Source organism: Malus domestica, chromosome 02 (genome assembly GCF_042453785.1).
Source record: "Malus domestica chromosome 02, GDT2T_hap1".
NCBI lineage: Eukaryota > Viridiplantae > Streptophyta > Magnoliopsida > Rosales > Rosaceae > Malus > Malus domestica.
In genome coordinates, this window is record NC_091662.1 from 8515062 (window position 1) to 8537198 (window position 22137).

General features: G+C 36.1%; 1 protein-coding gene and 1 pseudogene across 3 annotated transcripts in view; both read left to right on the forward strand.

The window, feature by feature from the left end:
* Positions 1-1356: 1356 nt before the first annotated feature.
* On the forward strand, positions 1357-4405 carry LOC103455071 (monosaccharide-sensing protein 2-like; annotated as a pseudogene).
* Positions 4406-15993: 11588 nt separating this feature from the next.
* The window catches only part of LOC103435015 (TMV resistance protein N-like), an 83737-nt gene continuing 77593 nt past the window's right edge, over positions 15994-22137 (forward strand). The window contains exons 1-5 of one of the 3 annotated variants that reach the window (XM_008373403.4): positions 16016-16646; positions 18778-19021; positions 19186-20136; positions 20255-20988; positions 21920-22060. In XM_008373403.4, the coding sequence (XP_008371625.2) occupies positions 16159-16646; positions 18778-19021; positions 19186-20136; positions 20255-20980 (2409 nt within the window). In that variant the 5' untranslated portion in view covers positions 16016-16158 and the 3' untranslated portion in view covers positions 20981-20988; positions 21920-22060. Of the gene's footprint in view, positions 16647-18777; positions 19022-19185; positions 20137-20254; positions 21180-21919; positions 22061-22137 lie in introns of those variants that run through there. The other 2 variants (XM_070807756.1, XM_029089650.2) reach the window with 2 other exon arrangements.

Here is a 22137-nt window from a genome sequence, read left to right on the forward strand (position 1 = left end):
GGAAGTACTTTTGAGCATGACTTACAACTTGTGTTGGGGTTATTGTCACAACGCAGAGCCTGGAAATGCTCTTCCAGTCTCTCTTCCCATATTCCTGTAAGCCCTTCAAGAACAACCTGACCAAATCATGGCCAAAATTTTCAAAAATAACATAAAAATTGAAGATTAATTAATAACCGTGAGTTATGCAATGTGTTCTCGTCCTATATCTCACAAATTAAAATATATATTAACAAACTGTAAATCTAAACCACACATTTATAAGGACTTACCTGTGTTCTTCCTCGGTGCTTTGTTCTAATCAAGGTTCTAAAAGTCGCTAGGCGCTAGTCGGGCTGGGGCCTAGCGCCTAGGCGGCTAGGCGGATTTAAGTAAATCTATCATATTTCAGGTAAATAAGTGTCTGCTTCTACTTGAAATATATATAATTTCATCATAAACTACAAAATAGAATGCATATATATCATGAAGTATTGGAACATAATGAAAACATGTGAAATAAGGATATAATGTTTGTTCATTCAAGTATGCAACAAGTCTCTTACAATTTATTGGAAAAAAACAAAATGCAAAATGAAAGTTATGTATTTTCTGTCTAAGTGAGTTGCAACCTAGGCGGGTCTAGGTGGGTGCCTAGGCGGGTGCCTAGGTGGTCTAGGCGGTGGGCTGGGGCCTAGGCATTAATCGGGCCGATGGGCTGGGGCCTAGCGCCTAGGCGGGGCTGGAGCCTAGCGCCTAGGCGGCGCTAGGCGGAGATTTTTAGAACAGTGGTTCTAATCGATGAAAGTCTCGTACTTGGGTACCGCTATACGACCCGACTCGATCATCAAAGTGTCCTCAACCAATGCTTCCAAGTGCTTCTTCACTTGCTCAATAGTAATCTCAGACCTGAACAACCATGCAGTAGTAAATCTTTGTGCCAATTTTGACCCACCATACAAAATACTTTCTTTAGTTTTTTTTTTTTTTTTTTTTTTTTTTTTTTTTTTTTTTTTTAAATTCTCTTTCTTTAGTATTTTAATCTTTGAGTTTTGTTCTCATTGATTATTTGAAAGAAAAAAAAATTAGGCAGTTAACAGTTACCCGCAGGAAGAGGGTTACATGTTGTGTGTGGTTCGAAAGAGGCACTCAAGGAATTTCAGCAAAACTTTATGGAACCTGTTAAAACCCAAAAGCACTTACTGAGATTGTTTCTTCTCAGAAGATATGTACATTGCTTTGAGATCAGAAGATATGTACTTTAATTTCATGGTTTCTCTCTCTTCTTGAAAGGTAATTTCTTTCTTTCCAAGAAAGCAAATATATATTCAAATTTGGCATTAATTTCTAATTAAATTATATAAATTTAAGGTTGATGCTACAAAGTCCAAGAGTTTCTCTATTTCTCTGCTGAATTCCCTTCTGGGTTTGAAAGGTCCTCCTGTTGTTTGTGGCAGCAGAAAGAATGTGGGGAGCTGTTTTTGTAGCCATTGCTGCTGCGACAGGAAACTTGTTGCAAGGATGGGACAATGCAACCATTGCAGGTACTATTTCTATGATGGTTCTCTTATTCGAGCGACATTTCAATCTAATTTAAACTACATAAGAGAGATTCGAACTCGGGTAAATGCTAATCTAAGTAATAAGTCTTTGAGATCTCATTTGAGGAATGAATAATTATCTTCTTTTGCAAATGATTGCACATATCTTTATTTAATTTGAGTTATGATAGTTGTAGGGTTTTCCTCGTCAACCCGGAAAACGTATCAAAAGCAGGCATTGAGTTGTGTGATTTGGGGCTTAGTTAGTATGGAAGCTGTGACATTTACAAATCATATTTGCAGGGGCTGCTTTACATCAAAAGGGAATTTAAGTTGGAAACCCAACCGACAATTGAAGGGCTTATCGTAGGCATGTCTTTGATCGGTGCCACTGTCATCACAACATTCTCAGGGCCAGTTTCAGACTGGCTAGGAAGACGTCCAATGCTGATAGTTTCATCAGTTTTATATTTTCTCAATGGTTTGGTAATGCTATGGGCTCCAAATGTCTATGTTCTTCTTTTGGCAAGGCTACTAGATGGTTTTGGAATTGGACTAGCCGTTACTCTTGTCCCGTTTTACATTTCCGAAACTGCCCCACCCGAAATCAGAGGGCTACTGAACACTCTCCCACAGTTTACCGGTTCGGGAGGGATGTTTTTGTCATACTGCATGATGTTTGGAATGTCACTGAAGGATGCCCCCAGTTGGAGAATGATGCTTGGAGTTCTTTCTATTCCTTGGTTTATTTCGGATTGACTCTGTTTTACTTGCCGGAGTCTCCACGGTGGCTTGTTAGTAAAGGAAGAATGGCTGAGGCTAAGAAAGTTCAGCAGAGACTACCTGGACAGGAAGATGTTTCAGGTGCATAAAGTACTGCATTTGAATTTATGAATGCTTATGTTTTCGGTGCTGATATTGTGCTTATGTCTAAAAGTATAGCGGGTTTTCACCTTTTTCATTTTTTGAAAGCTTAGTTTTTTAGGATTGATTGATATGAAGGTGAGATGGCTTTGCCGTTCGAGGGACTTGGTGTTGGAGGGGAAGCATCATTGGAAGAGTACATAATTGGACCGGCTAATGAGGGCAGTGAAGGCCAGGAAATGACTTCGGATAAAGATCAAATAAGGCTGTATGGACAGGAGGATGGGAGGGCTTCAATGCTCGAGGGGAGGGCGTCAATGATTGCGAAATCTGTCACAGGACAAGCCAATCTTGGCTTGATGTCGCGACAAGGAAGCTTGTTGAATCCAAACGTGCATTACGTGGATCCTCTTGTGAATCTATTTGGCAGTGTTCATGAGAAGCTTCTTCCCGAAAACACAGGAAGTATGTGCAGCCTTCTTAATTTGCAGAACATGGGCAGCATTCTCAACATGGGCAGAGTGCTAAATGTGGCGCTGCGTGGACGCCAAGACAAGATGGAGAATTGGGATTTGGAGGGGAATGGAAATGCAGCTGATTTTGAGGACAATGTTCGAAGGCCATTGCTCTCAGGTCAAAAATCAGCAAGTATGGTAAATGACATGATGCCTAGTAAGTCCAATAGCTTATTTGGCATGAGGCACAATAGCAGCCTCATGCTGGGGACTAGTGGTGAAGCTGTGAGTAGTATGGACATTGGCGGTGGCTGGGCGTTGGCTTACAAATACTCTGAGAAGGTTGGAAAAGATGGAAAAAAGACAGAAGAGTACCAAAGAGTCTATTTGCACCAGGAGGGTGCACTTGAGTCTTGACGAGGCTCAATGCTTTCAGTTGTTGGCGGTCCTGAAATGGCTCAAGACAACGAATATTTTCAAGCTTCTGCTCTGGTTAGCCAACCTTCTCTAATTTTCAAGAGGAACCAACTGAGTCAACATCTTGGAGAAGGAAAGATTGAAACCCAGGAAACTGTTGTTGAAGGATCCGTTTGGAAGGATCTCTTAGAACCAGGAGTCAAGCGCGCATTGTTCGTTGGGGTGGCAATTCAAATTCTTCAGCAAGTACTAATTCACGTTCGCGTAAATGTGGTAGAAATAGTTTTATTGTAATGTGTACTACACGTTTCTAATTAATACATCTGAGAGTTTTGAATAATGACTGATTGTTTTTTATCTTTGCAGTTCTCTGGCATAAATGGGGTTCTTTATTACACTCCCCAAATTCTTGAGCAAGCAGGGGTGGCAATTCTCCTATCGGATTTAGGCCTTAGTTCCACCTCTTCATCTATTCTCATAAGTGCTCTCACAACCCTATTGATGATTCCGTCTATCGGCATTGCCACGAGACTAATGGATACTTCTGGCAGAAGGTATTTTTATATATAGTAATTCCCTTGCTCCACAAGTAAACCATTAACTGTTCTCTTCATCTCTTACTCGTCTGTCTTTGCCACAGGTCGCTGTTGTTGACTACATTACCGGTGCTAACTGGCACCCTCCTAGTACTAATTTTCGGACAACTTGTCCATTTGGGTTCCGTTGTCAATGCAACAATTTCTACAATCAGCATTGTGGTCTACTTCTGCACCTTTGTCATGGGGTTCGGACCAATCCCTAACATCCTTTGCTCGAAGATCTTCCCGACTCAGGTTCGTGGCCTCTGCATTGCAATATGTGCCCTGACATTTTGGATTGGAGACATCATTATGACTTACACACTGCCTATCATGCTCACCTCGATTGGCCTCGCCAGTGTTTTTGCTATTTATGCTGTTGTGTGCACCATTTCTTGGGTGTTTGTTTTCTTCAAAGTGCCAGAAACAAAGGGAATGCCGTTAGAAGTTATCTCTGAGTTTTTTCTGTGGGTGCAAAGCAGGCAGAAATTGATGAAAAGTTGACTTGATAGTCGAGGAATTGATGATGTTGTTTTGAGTTTTGTTCTTTGTTATATTCATATTGATTATCCTGTTGTTGTATATATAATCTTTGGATATGTGAGATTCTAGCTAGTCATCTCTTGAAACGAACTATCGGTTTCGGTGTATATTTGATTATATTTCTAATGTAACTCTAAACGTCTAATTAAGATGTCGTTTTACCAACTAGTTATTGGTTTCTCGTGCCAATGTTAAAAGAATTCCCAAGTTTAAGCATGTTGGGATTGAGATGAACTAGGTCCATTTCTTTGTTCTTTGGTAGGCCTTCGATCCGCCCCACAACCCAAAAAAAAAAAAAAAAAAAAAATCATGACATTTTAATATGAACGATATTGAGAAAGGAGAATTGAAACAGAGGACCTCAGGCGCGAGATATTTTTTCAAATACCAGATATTTAAGGAGAAACTAATATATTTTTCAGTGTACCTCCACTTATATTATGATAGATTGAGTACTTGCTTAAATAACAAGGGAGGGGAGTTGGTGGGATGGAACTAACTCCAAAGTGAATACACATGATTGCTTTATATCATCGCAGTAAAGCACCATCTCCAGCTTTGTTGAATGCCCATTTCTTCATATACATACATATATATATATATATATATATATATATATATATATATTTGCCATTTAACAAAGCTATCGAACGAGGGAGTAAGTATTCTAGCGGTGGTTGTTAGCACTCTTTTTCCGTGCCATTCTCTATTTGTTTTTACAAAAGAAGAATTAGAAAACTAATGAAAAGCATGTCACAAACTTTTTTCATATAGAAACACTTAATTAACTTTCTTTACTGATTATGACAAAACGCGGTGGCAGTATCATAATTATATTAAATTTGGATGTGGTAGTAGTTTTGTAAATTTTCAAATGACTCTTTATTACAGTGGTAGAAAACAATCATGCATATGCATTTTGGTGTGGTTCAATCCCACTGCTCTCCTCCCCCTAACAATTAACAATTTAACCCAATAACGCTAACGGTTGTCCAAAAAATAAGAACCTAACTTTTTTTTTGTGGAAAATCTACGTGGTACAAAAGAATTTTATTAATCAAAATGAAAAAATTACATCTAATTTGGAGGATATAAATCTCATCCCTTAAATTCAAAGAAAAAGAAATATAGGAAAAAAAAGAGGGGAAAAGAACCTTACCTCTCTAAAACATAAAAATATTACAAGAAAAGAAGAAAATATAAATCTTATCCTTCTTGAAACAGAAAAATATTATAAGAAAGATGAGGAACATTGTACCTAACCCATCTAAAATAAAATATAAAAGGTAAGAAACTACAATAATTGTCAATTTAATTTTGTGCTTCATTTTTCCTATTTAGATCTCTAGCAAGCGACTCATACTTGACTTTGGTAATTACTAGTGCATTTTGGATAGAAACATAGATAAATATTCAAGTACACTTTTTGTTAATGTCGTGTATTATTGCTCTATATTTGTGTTTTTACATTCTTTTCCACAATTCTCTGAAATATAGCAAAGAAAAATGTGTGATTTGTTTTTAATTGTTAGCTATGAAGCTACATTAATCAACAACATTGTTCATGATGGAATTATTAAAGTTGCACCATAAAAAGGCATGCGACTCAATATTTTAGTGAATATGGTGTTATATTTTATTCATGCATCTTGAGTTCAAAACTTTTAATTTTCTAAATTATTATAATAGTTTCGAACTCTTGTTCCATTATCCAAATAATAGTAACAAAAAAAAAGAAAAGAAGAAAAAACAAACTTCTGTTTATTATAAAGGGGTAATTTTGGAAGAATGGCTGGGTGAGAGTAGAAGCTCTCATTCCTAAATAAATAGTTTCAACACAGTTGGCCGGCATTGTAGAATGTTGATTGCTTATCAATTAACGCTGCCGATGTAGAGTAAAGGTAAAGTAAATAAAATAGTTGTTAACATTTGGTGGCATGCCATTGCGGTTAATTTGATTTCCAGAACATCTGTGGTCCTAAATAATCAAGTTTTTATGTAAAAGGAATGACTTGTCAAAGCCATTGCTTTGCATTAGGTCTGGCAAATGGGTCTTGTTATTCTAGTAGTTGTTGTTGTAGTCTCTGAGATAGAGAGAGAGAGGAATTCAGATTTTTGTGTGAAAGCGTGGCTGGAAAATAGTTTGTTGGGTTCTTGGCTTTGAGTTCTTCCAAATTCCATGAAACTTGAAAGCATTAAAATTTTTGGAATAAAGATAAAGACCTTTGAAGTTTGCACTGCACTACACACTCAAAACCTTTGGAGTCTCCCAAGGAGTATTAAATTGCTGGAGAAAAAAAAAAAAGGTATTTGATTCTTTTATAAAAAAAATATAAATAATAAATATTTATATTTTTTTATTAAAGAATGAAAAAGGGACGGGTTCAGAGTGGATATCCCTATAACCATAACCGAACCCGAAACTGAACAATTTACCGAATGGTTACCCATAACCATAAAAAATTCAAAATTTGATCTTCGAAACCGAACTGTTCGGGTCGGTTACTTTCGGGAATCGTGCTTGACGGATTAAATTGCCATCTCTAGTCCGAACGCTTTGCTTGATGTATTTGTTGTTATTTTTCTCATAGAAAAGAGAAAGAGAAAGAGAAAGAAAAATTTATTGTCTAAGAGAATCACTTTATCATGTAGCCGACAGAAAAAGAGGAATGATTGTAGCTGAGTTGAATAATGGCACACAGAAAAAAATTTCCACCCAAAAGAAGGCTAAGGTGGGGCTGGTCAAAAAGAAAAAAGTATCTATGTATGATTTTGAATCGTGATGATACTGTAATTCTATCACCCAAATTTCATTACTCTAAGCGTGTGTTTACCAATCGAGATTGGAATCGAGAGAAATATAATTGCACATTTCCCAATTCATTCCGACGTTTACTAGCAATTAGGGAATCAGAATTTCTATGGGGACCACCCAATATCAGGAATTCAATTCCAGAATTGCCCGGAATTGGATTACCTCTATAAAGGTAGCATTTGAGTTCCGGGTAGAACACTCCAGGAATCAAAATTTTGTACCCAAAATACCCATGAATACTCCTAAAACACCTCTACCTTCATAAAAACCAAAACTTTTCATTCAGGCAAACCAAAACACCATATTTCTATCTTCCCCAAATAGCCAAACAATCAAAGTTTCCTGCTGTTTCTAGAAAACCAAGCCTTTCTGCATTCACAGCACCCAAGAAGAAGAAGAAGAAGAAGAAGAAGACGATGATGAAGAAGAAGAGAAATCAATGAACCTGAAGCAACTCACCGGAAGGGGAAGAAAGCCCACGTAGCTACGGTGACGCGAGAAAATGCCGAGCCTACGTGTTCTCTCTCTCCTCTCTCTCTTCTGTGTGTGCAGAGCAGAATATGGAACAACAATGATGTAGAGAACCCGTGGGTTCTAGAAAGTTGTTGGGAGACTTATTTCAGTGTAAAAAAATGCACCAATATTTTCCAACGGTGCTAGCCAACCAATATTTTCTAAGGAAAACTAATGAAAAGGGCTTGAAAACTTTGAGTTTTAATGATAAGGACAAAATAAAGGGTAAAGTGAATAGTACCAGGATTGACTTTTTAGTGTAAAAATGTGGTTTTTCGTTAAAGTGAACAGTACCGGGTGCTTTTTGTTAAAGTTCCCTATTTTCTAACGGGAATTGTTAATATTTTAATAAGGGATACTTTGGATCCTTAATCCTTAACATTCTTTGATTAAAACCTTAATAGTATTCAAAGTTTGATCAAGGTCCTTTGACTTTGTACACCTCATTATATTACTATTAATATTTATATTTTTGACATTAATTGTTTGATATTTTATAAGATTTATAATCCTATAAATTTAAAATCCCTCATTATAATACTATTAGAAACGGTTACAATAAAAAAAATCAATCATTTTGATTGAATAAATGGATAAAAAATATGTAAAAATAAGAAATAATAAATGGCAAAAGAATGTATCCATAGTGTTAAAAAAAATTGGTACATTTCACGTATAACAAAGTGGTACATTAATAAAGAAGAATGGGTACATTATAAATAAATTAGGGTACAAATAAGAGATTAAAAAAATATGAGTACAAATGAATTTTTAAAAAATATAGGCGCTAAAAGAAATTAATACATGGGTACAAAATAAAACTAAAAAGAAAATACTACAAATTTAAAAAAAAATGTTGCAAATTAAAAGTGGGTACAAACTAAAAATATAAATATATGATACAAAGTTTAGGCATAAAACATAAATATACTATATGTAATTTTTCTTTCATTGATTAAATATACAATGTCACGTGACGGTGTACACATGGGTACAAATACAAATAAAACTTTACAAAATATGGGCACAAAAAGAAACTAATATATGGGTACAAATTAAAAATGAAAAGAAAATTGGTACAAATTAAAAAATATTTGCAAATTAAAAATAGGTACAAACTAAAAATAAAAATATATGCTAAAAAATTTAGTCATAAATATAAATATACTAATTGTAACATTTTTAACACTAAAGGTGACACATCCCGACCCGAAATGTTCACTAGGACCCCGAATCGAGCCGTGTTGGCCATAAATTTGAACTTAAGAGTGCCTAATTACCAAAGTGCACGGTGAGCGGGTCTGGACCCATTTCACGTATGATGCAAAGCATAAGTAAAGTACAGTAGTATGGGTAAGAATTATACCCTCAGAGATAACCACCAATGCTAAGATTCGCCACAAATCCTCGTCGATACGAACTTGGCAGCTAAAACCTGGAGGGGCACAAAAAAGAGAGTGTGAATGAGCAATAAAACCAATCGTCCCAAAACTATTACCTTTCTAAAAGTAAATACCCCTGTTTGTAAAACCCGTATCGTTTTCCATAAGACAATACTACATTTATATATAAATATACAACTCATATTAAAAAATGGGTAAAACCACGGGTATGCCATGTCCATCATTTCCACAATGCATTAACAAATAGGCCAAATGAACTTTCCAGAAAAATAGGATGCATATGTATATAGAAATCATGCTCGAAGCAGTGAAAGCCAGGTATATGCCATGTCAAGTATCTCAACAGTAAATGTATAAGCCAGGTGATATAATTCAATGCAAATGATATGTCAGCCGGAGTCACCTAACGTGACCTGTACGGCTGAATTTAGAGCTCAACCATAAAGCTGGAGTCACCAAACGCGACCTGTATGACTGCACTCATGTCTCATCAGTCAATGCTAGCATATAAGTCGGAGTTACCTCTAGTAACATGTACGACTTATCCATATCTCATCAATCAATGCTAACACATAAGTCGGAGTCACCTCTAGTAACCTGTACAACTTATCCATATCTCATCAATCAATGCTAACACATAAGTCGGAGTTACCTCTAGTGACCTATACGATTTATCCATATCTCATCAATCAAGAAGTCACCTCTAGTGACCTGTACGACTACACCCATGTCTAATCGGTCAATGCTAGCATATAAGTCGGAGTCACCTCTGGTGACTTGTACAACTTATCCATATCTCATCAATCAATGCAAACACATAAGTCGAAGTCACCTCTAGTGACTTGTACGACATGACTGGGTGTAAATAAGTACGCTCAAGCGCTACAATCACATGGAAACTGTGCAAATAATCGCGATTCACCTACGAGTTGGAACCACCTAAAGTGGTCTGTACGACAGGCCTGTGCACCTAATTTGGATCCAAGGTGAGCGTGTGGTGCGAGAGGTGAATATCATATGAGTGACTTGTACGACATGACTGGGTGTAAATAAGTACGCTCAAGCGCTACAATCACATGGAAACTGTGCAAATAATCGCGATTCACCTACGAGTTGGAACCACCTAAAGTGGTCTGCACGACAGGTATGTGCACCTAATTTGGATCCAAGGTGAGCGTATGATGCGAGAGGTGAATATCATATGAGAGACTGTGCCCTAACCACTACAAGAGCACTAACACCGGGATGCATGTTTATGAGCTCTAAATGCGTCTAATACAACATGTACAACTCATAAGCAACCTGTACGACAATGCCGGAGTTACCTATTATTGCAATCTATACGACAGTGTTGGAGTTGCTTAAAACATAAATGTAGTCATACCATAACCTCATCAATTCAACTGATATTGTATCCTTACCCGAATTTACCTGTGTGTCCTGCGTTCACCTTTGCACTTCAAAGCGTTCACAGTAATTATGTGCAAGGAATATACATATGGAAATACCAGGATGTAAGTCTGAAATTCAACATATCATAATATTTCCAGACATATAGACATATAAACAAATGGTTTAGAATGCATAAACTGTAGCGCCCCACTCTCGAACTATTTACTTTTGAGAGTAATCAACGGTGATAAGCCCAATTAGACACTAGTTAAGTTAACTATCATTATTTACTTTTCCTTACTTCAATTTCTTGATTCTTTACACATTAAATTATGACCCACATTTAGCTACTAAAACATAGGGTCAAATCTTACAATTTTCCACCAATGTCCCTCATATTACTCAATTCCCCAAAACTAGGCTATTGCCTCAATTATTTATTCTCATTTATTATATGGCTGCATCTAACGTCTCGTTAAACTGCCTACGTACCATAAACAGGGATCAAGCCATTCGTAGTTCGCACTAATTATTTGTAGGGTAATATGTATAAATCACTTTAGAAACGTTTGTGGAACTATCAATTATATACATATGATAAAATGAAAAGATCCACTCACTTGGAGCCCACGCTATGATTCACTAACACATACATCGAGGTGTCCTGAATGATTGGCTTTTATAACAATTATCGAATCACATCTCAGAACTCTTATCAATAGAATACATAATTCATATAAAGCACATCCTTAAGGACATTCTAAAATAATTTGAGATCCATTGACCAAAAGTCAACCATCGGTCAAAGATCAACGGCGGGACCCACAACCCTACATAACTCAATCCAAGAGATCCGCAACTTAGAGTTCTGATTCGTAACTTCCGAAGATACACATTGAGTTTCTATAATAACATACTAAAATTTCATTAAGATCCAACGGTTGGATCTCCGCCAATGACCCAAAACCAAGTGGCTGTTAACATTTATTTTACGAATTTACAAATCCAATTCGGAAAGATCTGTACGTTGGATTTCCGATCTGTAAGTTCCTATGATGCTCAAATATTACGTACTATAACATATTAAAGTTTGGTGACGATCCAACGGTCGGATCGTCAATGCACATAAATACCTATTAACGTATCGTAGAGAATTTAGGCTCCAACGATCAACCTACGTAATCCAAATATCAAAACTGACTTCAAGACATTTAACATAGCCTTAAAATAGCATTGGCGGCCCCCTGGCCACGCGCCGCCACAACTCGGCGGAAAATTCAACTATTTTTAAAAATTCTCAAAAATTACAAAATTGAAGATCTCAAAGAGTAGAGTAAACTTTATACCTGTGGCCAAGTCCAATTTGGCCTAGAAAAACTCCAATTTTGCTAAAACCCGTCGGAAACCCTAGATTTGGGTGTGATTCAATTCGACCCCATACAAGCTCCGACACCTCCACCACTGGCTGGGCTTTGTTCCTGGGTTCTAGGGAAGTCTAATGGTGGTGGTAATTGAAAGAAAACGTTTCACAATTGGTGGATTTCTAGCAAAAGTCTCACGACACCCACCTCTGGTTTTTGAACAATTTACCACCAAATTCCTTCTAATTTTGAATGGAAATGGAAGAGGGAAGGCCAGGAAGTTGTTTCTAGGTGGTGGTTTGCTTTGATTTGCTGGAAAAAATGACCGAATTTGGCCGTGGTGCTTGTCGGGTCGAACAGGTCAAGGGAAAACCCGGTTTTCCCCCTTCATTTCTTCTTCCTCCTTTCCCTCCTTTCCCCCTTCTCTGGTTGGCCATCCTCTTCATCTCTCTTCCTCATTGGCTGTTCATTTCTCTCCTTCCTCTTCCACGATTGGGCAGTAGCCCTTCTTTCTTTTTCTTTCTCCCGTTCCCCACTTCTTCTTCTACTTTTAAAACTAAAACATAAAAATATACAGATTACAAAAATAAATGTATAAAATAAAATGTATAGTAACTAAAACAAAAGTATTTATCGGGTTTACAGTTCCGTAAAACTTTAACCGTAACTCCAAATTCACTTCTGTTTGCGTTTACGCGTTCGTATCGTCGAATACTTCAGGAATACGCTAAAAGAATATTTAGTACGTCTCACTACGCGTTGGTCAATGAAAGTTAACACCTTCACCTCAAGGGCATTTTTTGTAATTTCACACTTTCAAAATTATAAAAACTATAATATTTAAGGACGGGCTGTTACAAAAGGAATATATTTTAAAAATAAAAATATTTTATTATTCAAATAATTAATGATGTTATTAATACCCAAGGACCTTGATCAAAAATTGAAAATGAATAGGATTTTAATCAATGAAATAACAAAAAAAAGGATGTGAACCTAATTTCTCCTTTTAATAAAATGTGTGTGTGTGTGTGTGAAATTGTATTCAAAAGTTATGAAATTTTCTATTATTTAGATTAAGGGTACTTTAGTAATTATATTAATTTTCATTCCGATTCAGGTGAATTGGTAAACAACTTATATGAATTTCGTTTCATTTTTACTCCGATTCCAGAACATTTAAGTAAACAGCTTCAACATAAATCTGATTCTAACTCTTCCTCAATTCAATTCCTCATCAATCTAATTCCTCTATTTTAATTATGATTACGTAAACGCGCCCTAATATTTTAACGTGTCAGGTCTTGTTTGGTGTGATATACATTTGCAATGGACTCGTGGCATGTAAGTTCTTTTGTTGTTGGTGTCGTGAGTTGAAAGAAAGCGTGTCGGCAACACTAAGGTAAATCTCCGTTAGATAAATTGAAGTTCCAAATTCCAAGGAAGATTGCTCTCAACTTTATCACATTCACATTGAAGGTGGTAGGAAGCCACTGCTTCCTACCATAGGAAGAAAAAACATGCAAAAGGCCTGATATATAACAAAAGCGAATTCTTGGTGCGAGTACCAGTCCAGCATCCATACTCAATTCTTTGAAAGGCTCTTCAATTTAGACAAGGATTGTCTGCCCTCCTTGTTCCGGTGCCCTCTCATGTGTTTGTGTGGTCACGATTAAGCCACGTCAACATTTTATATTACTATTCATTTTTGTCTTATTATCTCTATAAAAAATAATATAAAATGTTGACGTGGCTTAACCGTGACCACACAAAACAGGAGAGCACCGGAACAAGGAGGGCAGACAATCCTTGTCCCTTCAATTTACCTGGATTTCTCCAATGAAAATCAACTTGTCTCTTCTTCTTCCTTTTGCAATCCTCCTCCTTGGAAGTACTATGTCTTTTTGAGCTTCAGAGGAGAGGATACACGAACCAATTTTACAGATCACTTTTACAAGGTGTTGGACAATAAGGGAATCAACACGTTCATTGATCACCATCTTAGAAGAGGAGAAGAAATATCTCTGGCTCTTCTCAAAGCAATTGAGGAGTTAGAGAATTTCGATCATTATATATTTATATTCTCTAAAAACTATGCATCCTCAATAATATTGTACCGAAATTATGAGGAGTGAAACTTTGGAACAAATTAATTAGAAAACGCTTCGAGGACCCACTCAAAAAGCGACGAGTGCGAATTAACATAAGAAAGTAATTATTGGTCCCACAAAGAAAAACAGTGAAAAAAAATAGAATAAGAGGATGTTGAAAAATAAAAAATTATAACTCTAACAAGTAATTATTTACCACAGTAGTAAAAAAGAGTTGAATCTTTATATAACGGTATACATTTGAATTTTGTCAGTAACTAATGTAAGTTTAATCTAACAAATTAATTGTTTGACAAAAAAAATAAACTAAACTCTCTCTCTCCTTCACCCTTTCCTCTTCCGTTTTCGTTTACTACAGTGCATCTTTCTTTTTTCTGTTGGTTTTCCTCCTCCACCACCACCAAATCCACCATGAACAACTTCAATCATCTACATGAAGATGTGCGTGAATAATTAAATATTGAAATTTGCGTGTGTGGATTAATCTCTTCACATGTGTGCAATATGATTTGGGCGATGATAATAAGTCCACCAAGTGTTCCAAAAAATGCCGTAGTGAATAAACTAAATTTTCTTATTGAGCGGTTCCCGTTCAATTTCTATATAGGAAACTTGGACCTTCAACGTTAGGACCTCCATGTTTATTCTACAAAGTATTGCTTGTTAGTGCTTTGGATTGCAAATTATAACTCCAGGCAATAAAGTTTCAAGACGGTTCGGCTGTACCGGAAAGATCGAACGACATTTGAAATTCCTCTAGATAACAAGGATGAAAGAGAGGTAAAACATGTGTTGCTTATTTATTCAGCTTAGCTGGCAATTAATTAATTAAATCCATCGAAAAAAAATACAAAACAAAAATTAGACATTTGAAAGTGGGCAAATGGGTCGGAATGATTATTTCATGTAGGATAATATAAATGATTATGATCATCATAATACACATGTAAATTCAATCAATTAGATAATACCTAAATGTATCAAACACATATATCAATAAATAAAGCAGTAAAAAGGAAAAGGTAAAGAATTATCTTGCCTGTGATATCAAGAGAGGCGTGTTGTCACTGTCCTAAAGTCGGAGACGCCTCCCTACATGTTGGTTAGAACGGCTATCTACAACTCCAACATACAACCGTTGAATCTCACAGAGTGTTTAATCCGTAAGCACGATTACGGTAAACCGGGTGCCAAGTAGTGATCAATTGCCCATTGATGATCAAGATGAGTAGAAAGATAATAAGAATTATATATGAGTACTACTACGGAGGGAAGGAAAACAATATGAACATATTATTGACCACTTTGTTCTGTTTGAGGAGTTCGCTATTTATAAAACTCTACATATCCCTTAATAAAAGATATAACTTCTCTAATGAATATGACTCTTCATATTTTTTATTTAAAATAATAATAAATAAAGTTTTAAATCTTTAATAAAATAAAGTAAATAACAAACATTTCATTCCTAAAGGCCACAGGTGATTACAACATCAACAAATAATTGAATACAGACAAACTATAGTGATCAATCGATCAAGGGAAAAAGAAACTCCATGATGGAAAAAGACACGTTCTTCCTTAAATTAACGACCCCCACTTGTCAGTGGAGAGAAATTTACCTACATCATCAGAGATACTTTTCTTGGTATGGCCACTTTATTTGTAATATTTTTAGATTTTTCAGCTGTCTGTTATTATTTTAAAATATTATAATGGTGAATTGTTACATTAAAGGTAATCAGTAGTAGTTTGCAACAAAACTTCCTCTTCTTCAAATTAAAGACCGCTAAGTAACAATTTTATATTTTTCATTCGTCAATTAATTGCCACAAAAGTTCATCTCCTTCAACTCGACCACATTTACATTGAAAGGTAGTAGGTGGGAAATGCTTGGTCGGTAGGAAGAAAATCTCCTTCAACTCGACCACATTTACATTGAAAGGTAGTAGGTGGGAAATGCTTGGTCGGTAGGAAGAAAAGCATGAGGACTAATATAACAAGAGAGAGTCCACATTCACATTGAAGGTGGTAGGAAACTGCTGCTTCCTTCACAGGAAGAAAAGCATGCATAAGGCCTGATATATATAACAAGAGAGAGTCCATTGTCCACACTCCATACCATACTGCATATTCCAATTCTTTGAGAGGCTCTTTTCTTTAGTTCATTTGTCTTTAATTCTCTTATGGGCATTCAACTTGCCTCTTCTTCTTCCTTGCCTCCTTCATGGACATATGATGTATTTTTGAGTTTTAGAGGTGAAGATACACGCTTTACTTTTACAGATCACTTATACGCGGCCTTGTACCGTAACGGAATCGACACATTCATTGATCGCCATCTTAAAAGAGGAGAAGAGATATCACCGGCTTTTCTAAAAGCAATTGAAGAGTCGAGAATTTCAATCATTGTAATCTCTGAAAAGTATGCATCGTCAAGATGGTGCTTGGATGAACTCGTATATATCCTTGAATGTAGAAGGTCAAGGCAGCAAATAGTTTGGCCAGTTTTCTACAAGGTGGATCCATCCCATGTACGAAATCAAACGAGTAGTTTCGGTGATGCATTTACAGGACTTGAGTGCAAATACAAGGACGAGGAGAAGATCCTCTTATGGAGGAGAGCTCTCAGAGAAGCAGCAAATTTGTCAGGTTATACTGTCAAAGAGGAAGAGTACGTACCTTTCTTCTCTTTTAATTATATGATTCTGTATTTTAGGTTTCACTTTCTACTACAATAATACCTAATATTAGGAGCGAGTTCGGTTTCAATCGTTTTTTTTTTTCCTTCTCAAAACTGGAAATCAAACCGATATTACTGTTCAGTTCGGTTAGGTTCTCTCGATTCGAATTGAATTCGGATTGGTTTTTTCCGGTTAGACGGGTTCAGTTCGATTTTTTTTTTTAAATTTAAAAAATCTGAAAACTGAAGGAAAAACACAATCCAAATTCTGAAAATTGACGGAAAAACACAAATCCAAATACCCATACATACAGATTCGCTAAACCCAATTCACTGTAAAACACAAACCAAATTGGAAGGATTTGACGGTCTAAAGCAAAAACCTTTGTGGAAGAGCCGATCGGTGAGGGTCTGGAACAAGGTCTCGTCAATGGCGAAATCAGGAATTGGCAGGAGGAGGTGCGAAATCAGGTAGTGTCTACGAAACAGCGTCGTTTCAATTATCTATTTAAATTTTTTTTTCCAAAACCAAAATGATGTCGTTTTGGCCTGAATGATTTAAAAAAAAAAAAAAAAGCACAGTCACCCACACATCATCGGACCATAGGAAGCTCTGAACCACTGAACCAGTGGGTTTTCCGGCGAGGGGAGGGCGGACACAGAAATCCAGTCCTGTTTTCCGGCGAGGGCCGCCACTCCTCGCCCTCACGTGGCTTCGCTTGGGTCTCGTAGACATTCTTCTCACGGATGTGGCGGTGGAGTTGGACGAAGTTGGGGTCGCATCCGAGGTCTGTAGATGGCGGGGCTCCGGAAGACTATTGGCGCTGCCTCGCCGATGTCTGATGGGTGCGGTTGGCGGCGAGGAAGGAAGATGCACCCTAAACCGTCGATGTTTTGAGGCAATTTCTTCGTTTGCATATTAGTCCAATCCATAGGCTTTGTTTGCACTTTACTGAATTACATTAATTCAACCTTTTGGGTTTATTTATTTATTTTTATTTAACAAAATAAAAGAGGGTCGGTAGGGAAATTGGGGTTAAGTTTGGCTTTGGACCTAAGATTGTTATGGTTGACTTGAAATTGGGGCTTCAAATAATATTATATAAATAAAATTAATAAGTATTTAATTCGGTTCAGTTTTGTTTTGTTTTTAATTTGGTTAGATTTTTTTTTTTTGGTATGGTTTAGTGCTTGGTTCGGTTTTTATTTTTTTATCTTTTTTTTTCGGCTTTTTGAACTCACTCCTAATACCTGTTTAGTTGCAAGCGGAGGGAGTGAATACCCATTTTTATCTTTTGATGAACAGAAATATGAAAAATTGTTGAATAATTATACACGAAGAAGTTGACCCTTCTGTATGTTAAACATACATGATCATCATCTTCATATATAACTAGCAATTGGCACATACGCAAAGCATGTGCAACGACGTTCATATGTCACTTACACTATAGAACCAAATTTGAATCTCTTAACTTTTTTTTTTCTTGAGAAAAGCCACGAAGATGAATCTACACATGACTAAAATATGAGAGTTTCCCAACTCTCATCCACAAATTGTCTTCTACTGATTTTAAGAACAGTGAATGAGTAACAATTAATTAAAATAAAAATGTCATAAAATAACTAATTGCAATAGAAATTATTTCATAAATAGAGAAAGAGTAAAGTTTTGGGTTGAGGATTGAGTTGAGGGGGATGTGCGGAAGTTACCGTGAAGAGAAGAATTGCTTTGGAGGTGGAAGTGGGGAAGTTATAATTAGTTTTGGACTTTTATTTCTTTTTTTAATTGTTTAACAATTATCCACAATTGTTATTTTGATTGTTTGACATGAATATCCACAATTCCTAAACCTTGTTTATAAACTCAAGTTATGAAAGTAAGGGTAAAGTTGTTTATATTATCCACAATAATATAGATTCTCTTAATAATAGTATAGATTATAGGCTCTGTCGTTCACCAAAGCTAGCGAACGAGGAAGTGAGTGTTCTAGCTGTTGTTGCTAGCACTTCTCTTTCGTGTAATCCTCTCTTCTTTTTTACATTCTTTTTTCCTTTTCAAAGATATATAGCAAAAAAATTGATTGACTAAATGTGTCAAATTTTTTAATTAAACTGGTAGGTATGAAGCTACATTTATCGATAAGATTGTTACAGAGATCTTAGTCAAAGTACTACAACGTACACATTTGAATGTGGCCAAATACCTAGTTGGAATACAATCTTGCGTTCAAGAGATGAAAGAGCTTTTAGGTGATAAGTTTCGAATTTGGGGATCCAATATTCTTCAAAATCATACAGTTACAAGGCATCTTGTCACATATAATATGTCATACAGTGACATCAGACAATTGAAGGGATTTAAGGTACGTATACTTTTTTAAATTAATTTGGATGATTCCTAATTTAAATGTATATTTTATTTTAAAAAAGAAAAGAAAATTTCCAAAGTTTTTTCATCATTAATTATTCTATTTAATGTCTGTGACTTTTGTTTTTTTTGTTTTTTTGTTTTTTTTTGGTTTCACAGAATTTGGAAAATCTTAAATATATGAATTTACGCGGGTGCAAATTTCTGGAAAAAATTCCCGACTTATCCGGAAGTCCAAATATAGAGTATTTGGATCTTCATGGCTGCACAAATTTGGTTGAGATTGATGATTCTATTGGATTCCTCGATAAACTTGTTACATTAAATCTTATGGGGTGCTCTAGGCTTACGAGGTTTGCACCAAGACTTAGATTGAGATCCCTTAAAAGGCTTTATCTTCATGGTTGCACAAGGCTGGAGAGTTTTCCAGAAATAGAGGATGAGATGGAATCTTTAAAGCATTTGGATATACAAAAAAGTGGCATAAGAGAATTGCCTTCATCAATTGCATATCTTACTGGGCTTGCCGAATTGTTAGCAATGGAATGTGAGAATCTTATAGGTACATCATTACATCATCTTTATGGGTTGCAACATCTCTCTGGGGTTTATTTCAATGAATGCCCAAAACTGGTGACATTTGGGAAGAACAAGATGAAGTTTGATGAAGTTTCATCCAGCAGTACCGAATCTCAACTGCTTTCAACTGACTTAGAGACTTCACAAGACAAGTGTAGCACATATGCTTTTCCCAACCTATATTATCTTTATCTTGAAGGATGCAATTTATCAGAAAGTGATTTTCTTGTGCTTCTTGATTGCTGGTCCACATTAACATGGCTTGATCTGTCGAGAAATAATTTTGTTAGTCTTCCGGATTGCATTAGCAAATTTGTCAACTTGGAAAGACTTAATTTGAGAGGTTGCAAGAGGCTTCGGAAAACTCCACAAGCCCTTCCACCAAAACTATACGAGTTATATCTGGATGATTGCACATCATTGGAGAAAATTTCAAAACTGCCCCCGGAGCTTCATGTTCTGCACCTGTCAAATTGCTTTAGACTATGTGGCCATGGGGTGGCAAAGTTGGAAAATAGTTTGTTGAATGAGGTTTGTCTCTCTTCTTAATTACTCTTGAAATTAAAATATATAATTTGTTGTTACTTGGGAGGGAGATCAAATCACAATTGTTTGTAATTAGTTATCTACATATTATTCACTATTGCAGGGATCTCTTCGGCGCTCTAAATTGGAAGTTATTTATCCAGGCAATGAAGTTCCAAAGTGGTTCAACTATAACTCTAACCATCCCACAACCATTCAACGTATACCGGCTGAATATGACTGGAGGAGAAAAGACTTTATTGGAGGCATTAGTTTTCCAGCTCCTATAAAATATGAAGGGAGGGGAGAAAACTTTGTTGGAACTAGTAGTTTTAAAATTCCTCTAAATTTACAAGTGGGGGATACGTTATTAGGATTGGTTCTATCTACTGTTTTTGAACCATCGAATTTTAATTATTATGTTATCATCAACGGAACAGAAGGCTCTAGACTATGTACTTACAGGAGACACTATGTATGGCCTTGTACGAACTTGGAGGCAGCTCATGTGGAGCTCAAGTTAGTAGATTTAGAAAAGAAGCAGGGAGGTATTTGTAATGTTGAATTTGTTTTCCGCAGGGGCGCACGCATTAAAAGTTGCGGGGTGCACCCACTATTGCGCAAAGAAGACGAATGGCTTCCTTGTCTTTGGGACCAACAAGTAGTCTTGGGAAGAGGCCTTGTCCACTTGGATCCTCAGATACCGTCCACGAGGAATATGATCGGCAACGACAATGGCTTTCCTTATCTTCGAACCCGGCGGATTGATCTTAATGTTCCTTTTGATATTGAGGAGGAGGAACAAGAGCAACCATCCACTTCAGATGATTCACAATTTTTTCTTCATTAGGAGTTTGGGTACGTATATTTCAGTTTTAGTATAACTAAATAATTTTTTTTTTTTTTTGTATTGTAAATTTGTGAAACCTTTTTAGATTAATATAATAAAATTAATTAATTTAAATTAAATACATAAAAAAATTTGGATAAATTACATTTTACCTCCTCAACTTTGGGTTGCATAACAATCTCATATATCATCTTTTAAATATTGCTATATTATACATCAATTCACAAATTCGTTGCAATATCATACATCCGTCAACATTTTTGTTAATTTTTATGTTAAATACTGATGTGGCAAACACAGGTCCGCTCCCTTACCTAACTAGGTTATAAAATTAATTTAATATTGACAATTAAAGAATTTCTAGTTCTAAGTTAAATTAAAATTAACAAATAAATTGTTCTAAGTTAAATTAAAATTAACAAATAAATTGATGGATATTTTAACGGAGGTTTAAGATTTCAACAAATTTGTAAGTTTACTTAAGACATTGCAATGTTTAAAAGATAAAGTATAACTTTGTTATAAGACTCAAAGTTAAGGTGGTAACATGTAATTTACCCAAGAATTTAAACAGTTTTCAATCTGGAGAAACAACGATTTCATATCTGTAGGTAGCTACTGGCTAATTATTAGAAAAACAGAAACCACATTTGTATCCTAAAGTACATTTGACTGTGAGTAGAAACCATATTTGTATCCTAAAGTACAAATGTAGAAAACATGGCCATAATTTCACAGGTATCTGTCCCTATATATTAATTCCTTGCAGATTCTGCGATGGAATTTGGGTCAAAATTGCAGCCTACTGTGTCTTGATACATTTTTGGTTTTGGATAAATACTCTGTTTCCTGCCTTTTGCCATTTTTGGGTCCTTTGTTTTCTCTGTTGCTGCTGGGACAGAGTCCATTAGATTTGCCCGTTTATTTTCTTTGCTTTAGGTGTGAGATGCAATACAATCTTGATGAAAGGAAATGTACAAGCTAGCGAGGCTATCAGTAGTAGTATGGACACTGGTGGAGGTTGGCAGCTGGCATATATATATTCTGACCGAGCAGGCGAAGACGGGAAGAAGGAAGGAGGAGTTCAAAGAGTGTATTTGCATCAGGATAGTGCACTTTGGTGTCAGCCTGCGTCGGTTGTTTCAATTTCTGGTGTA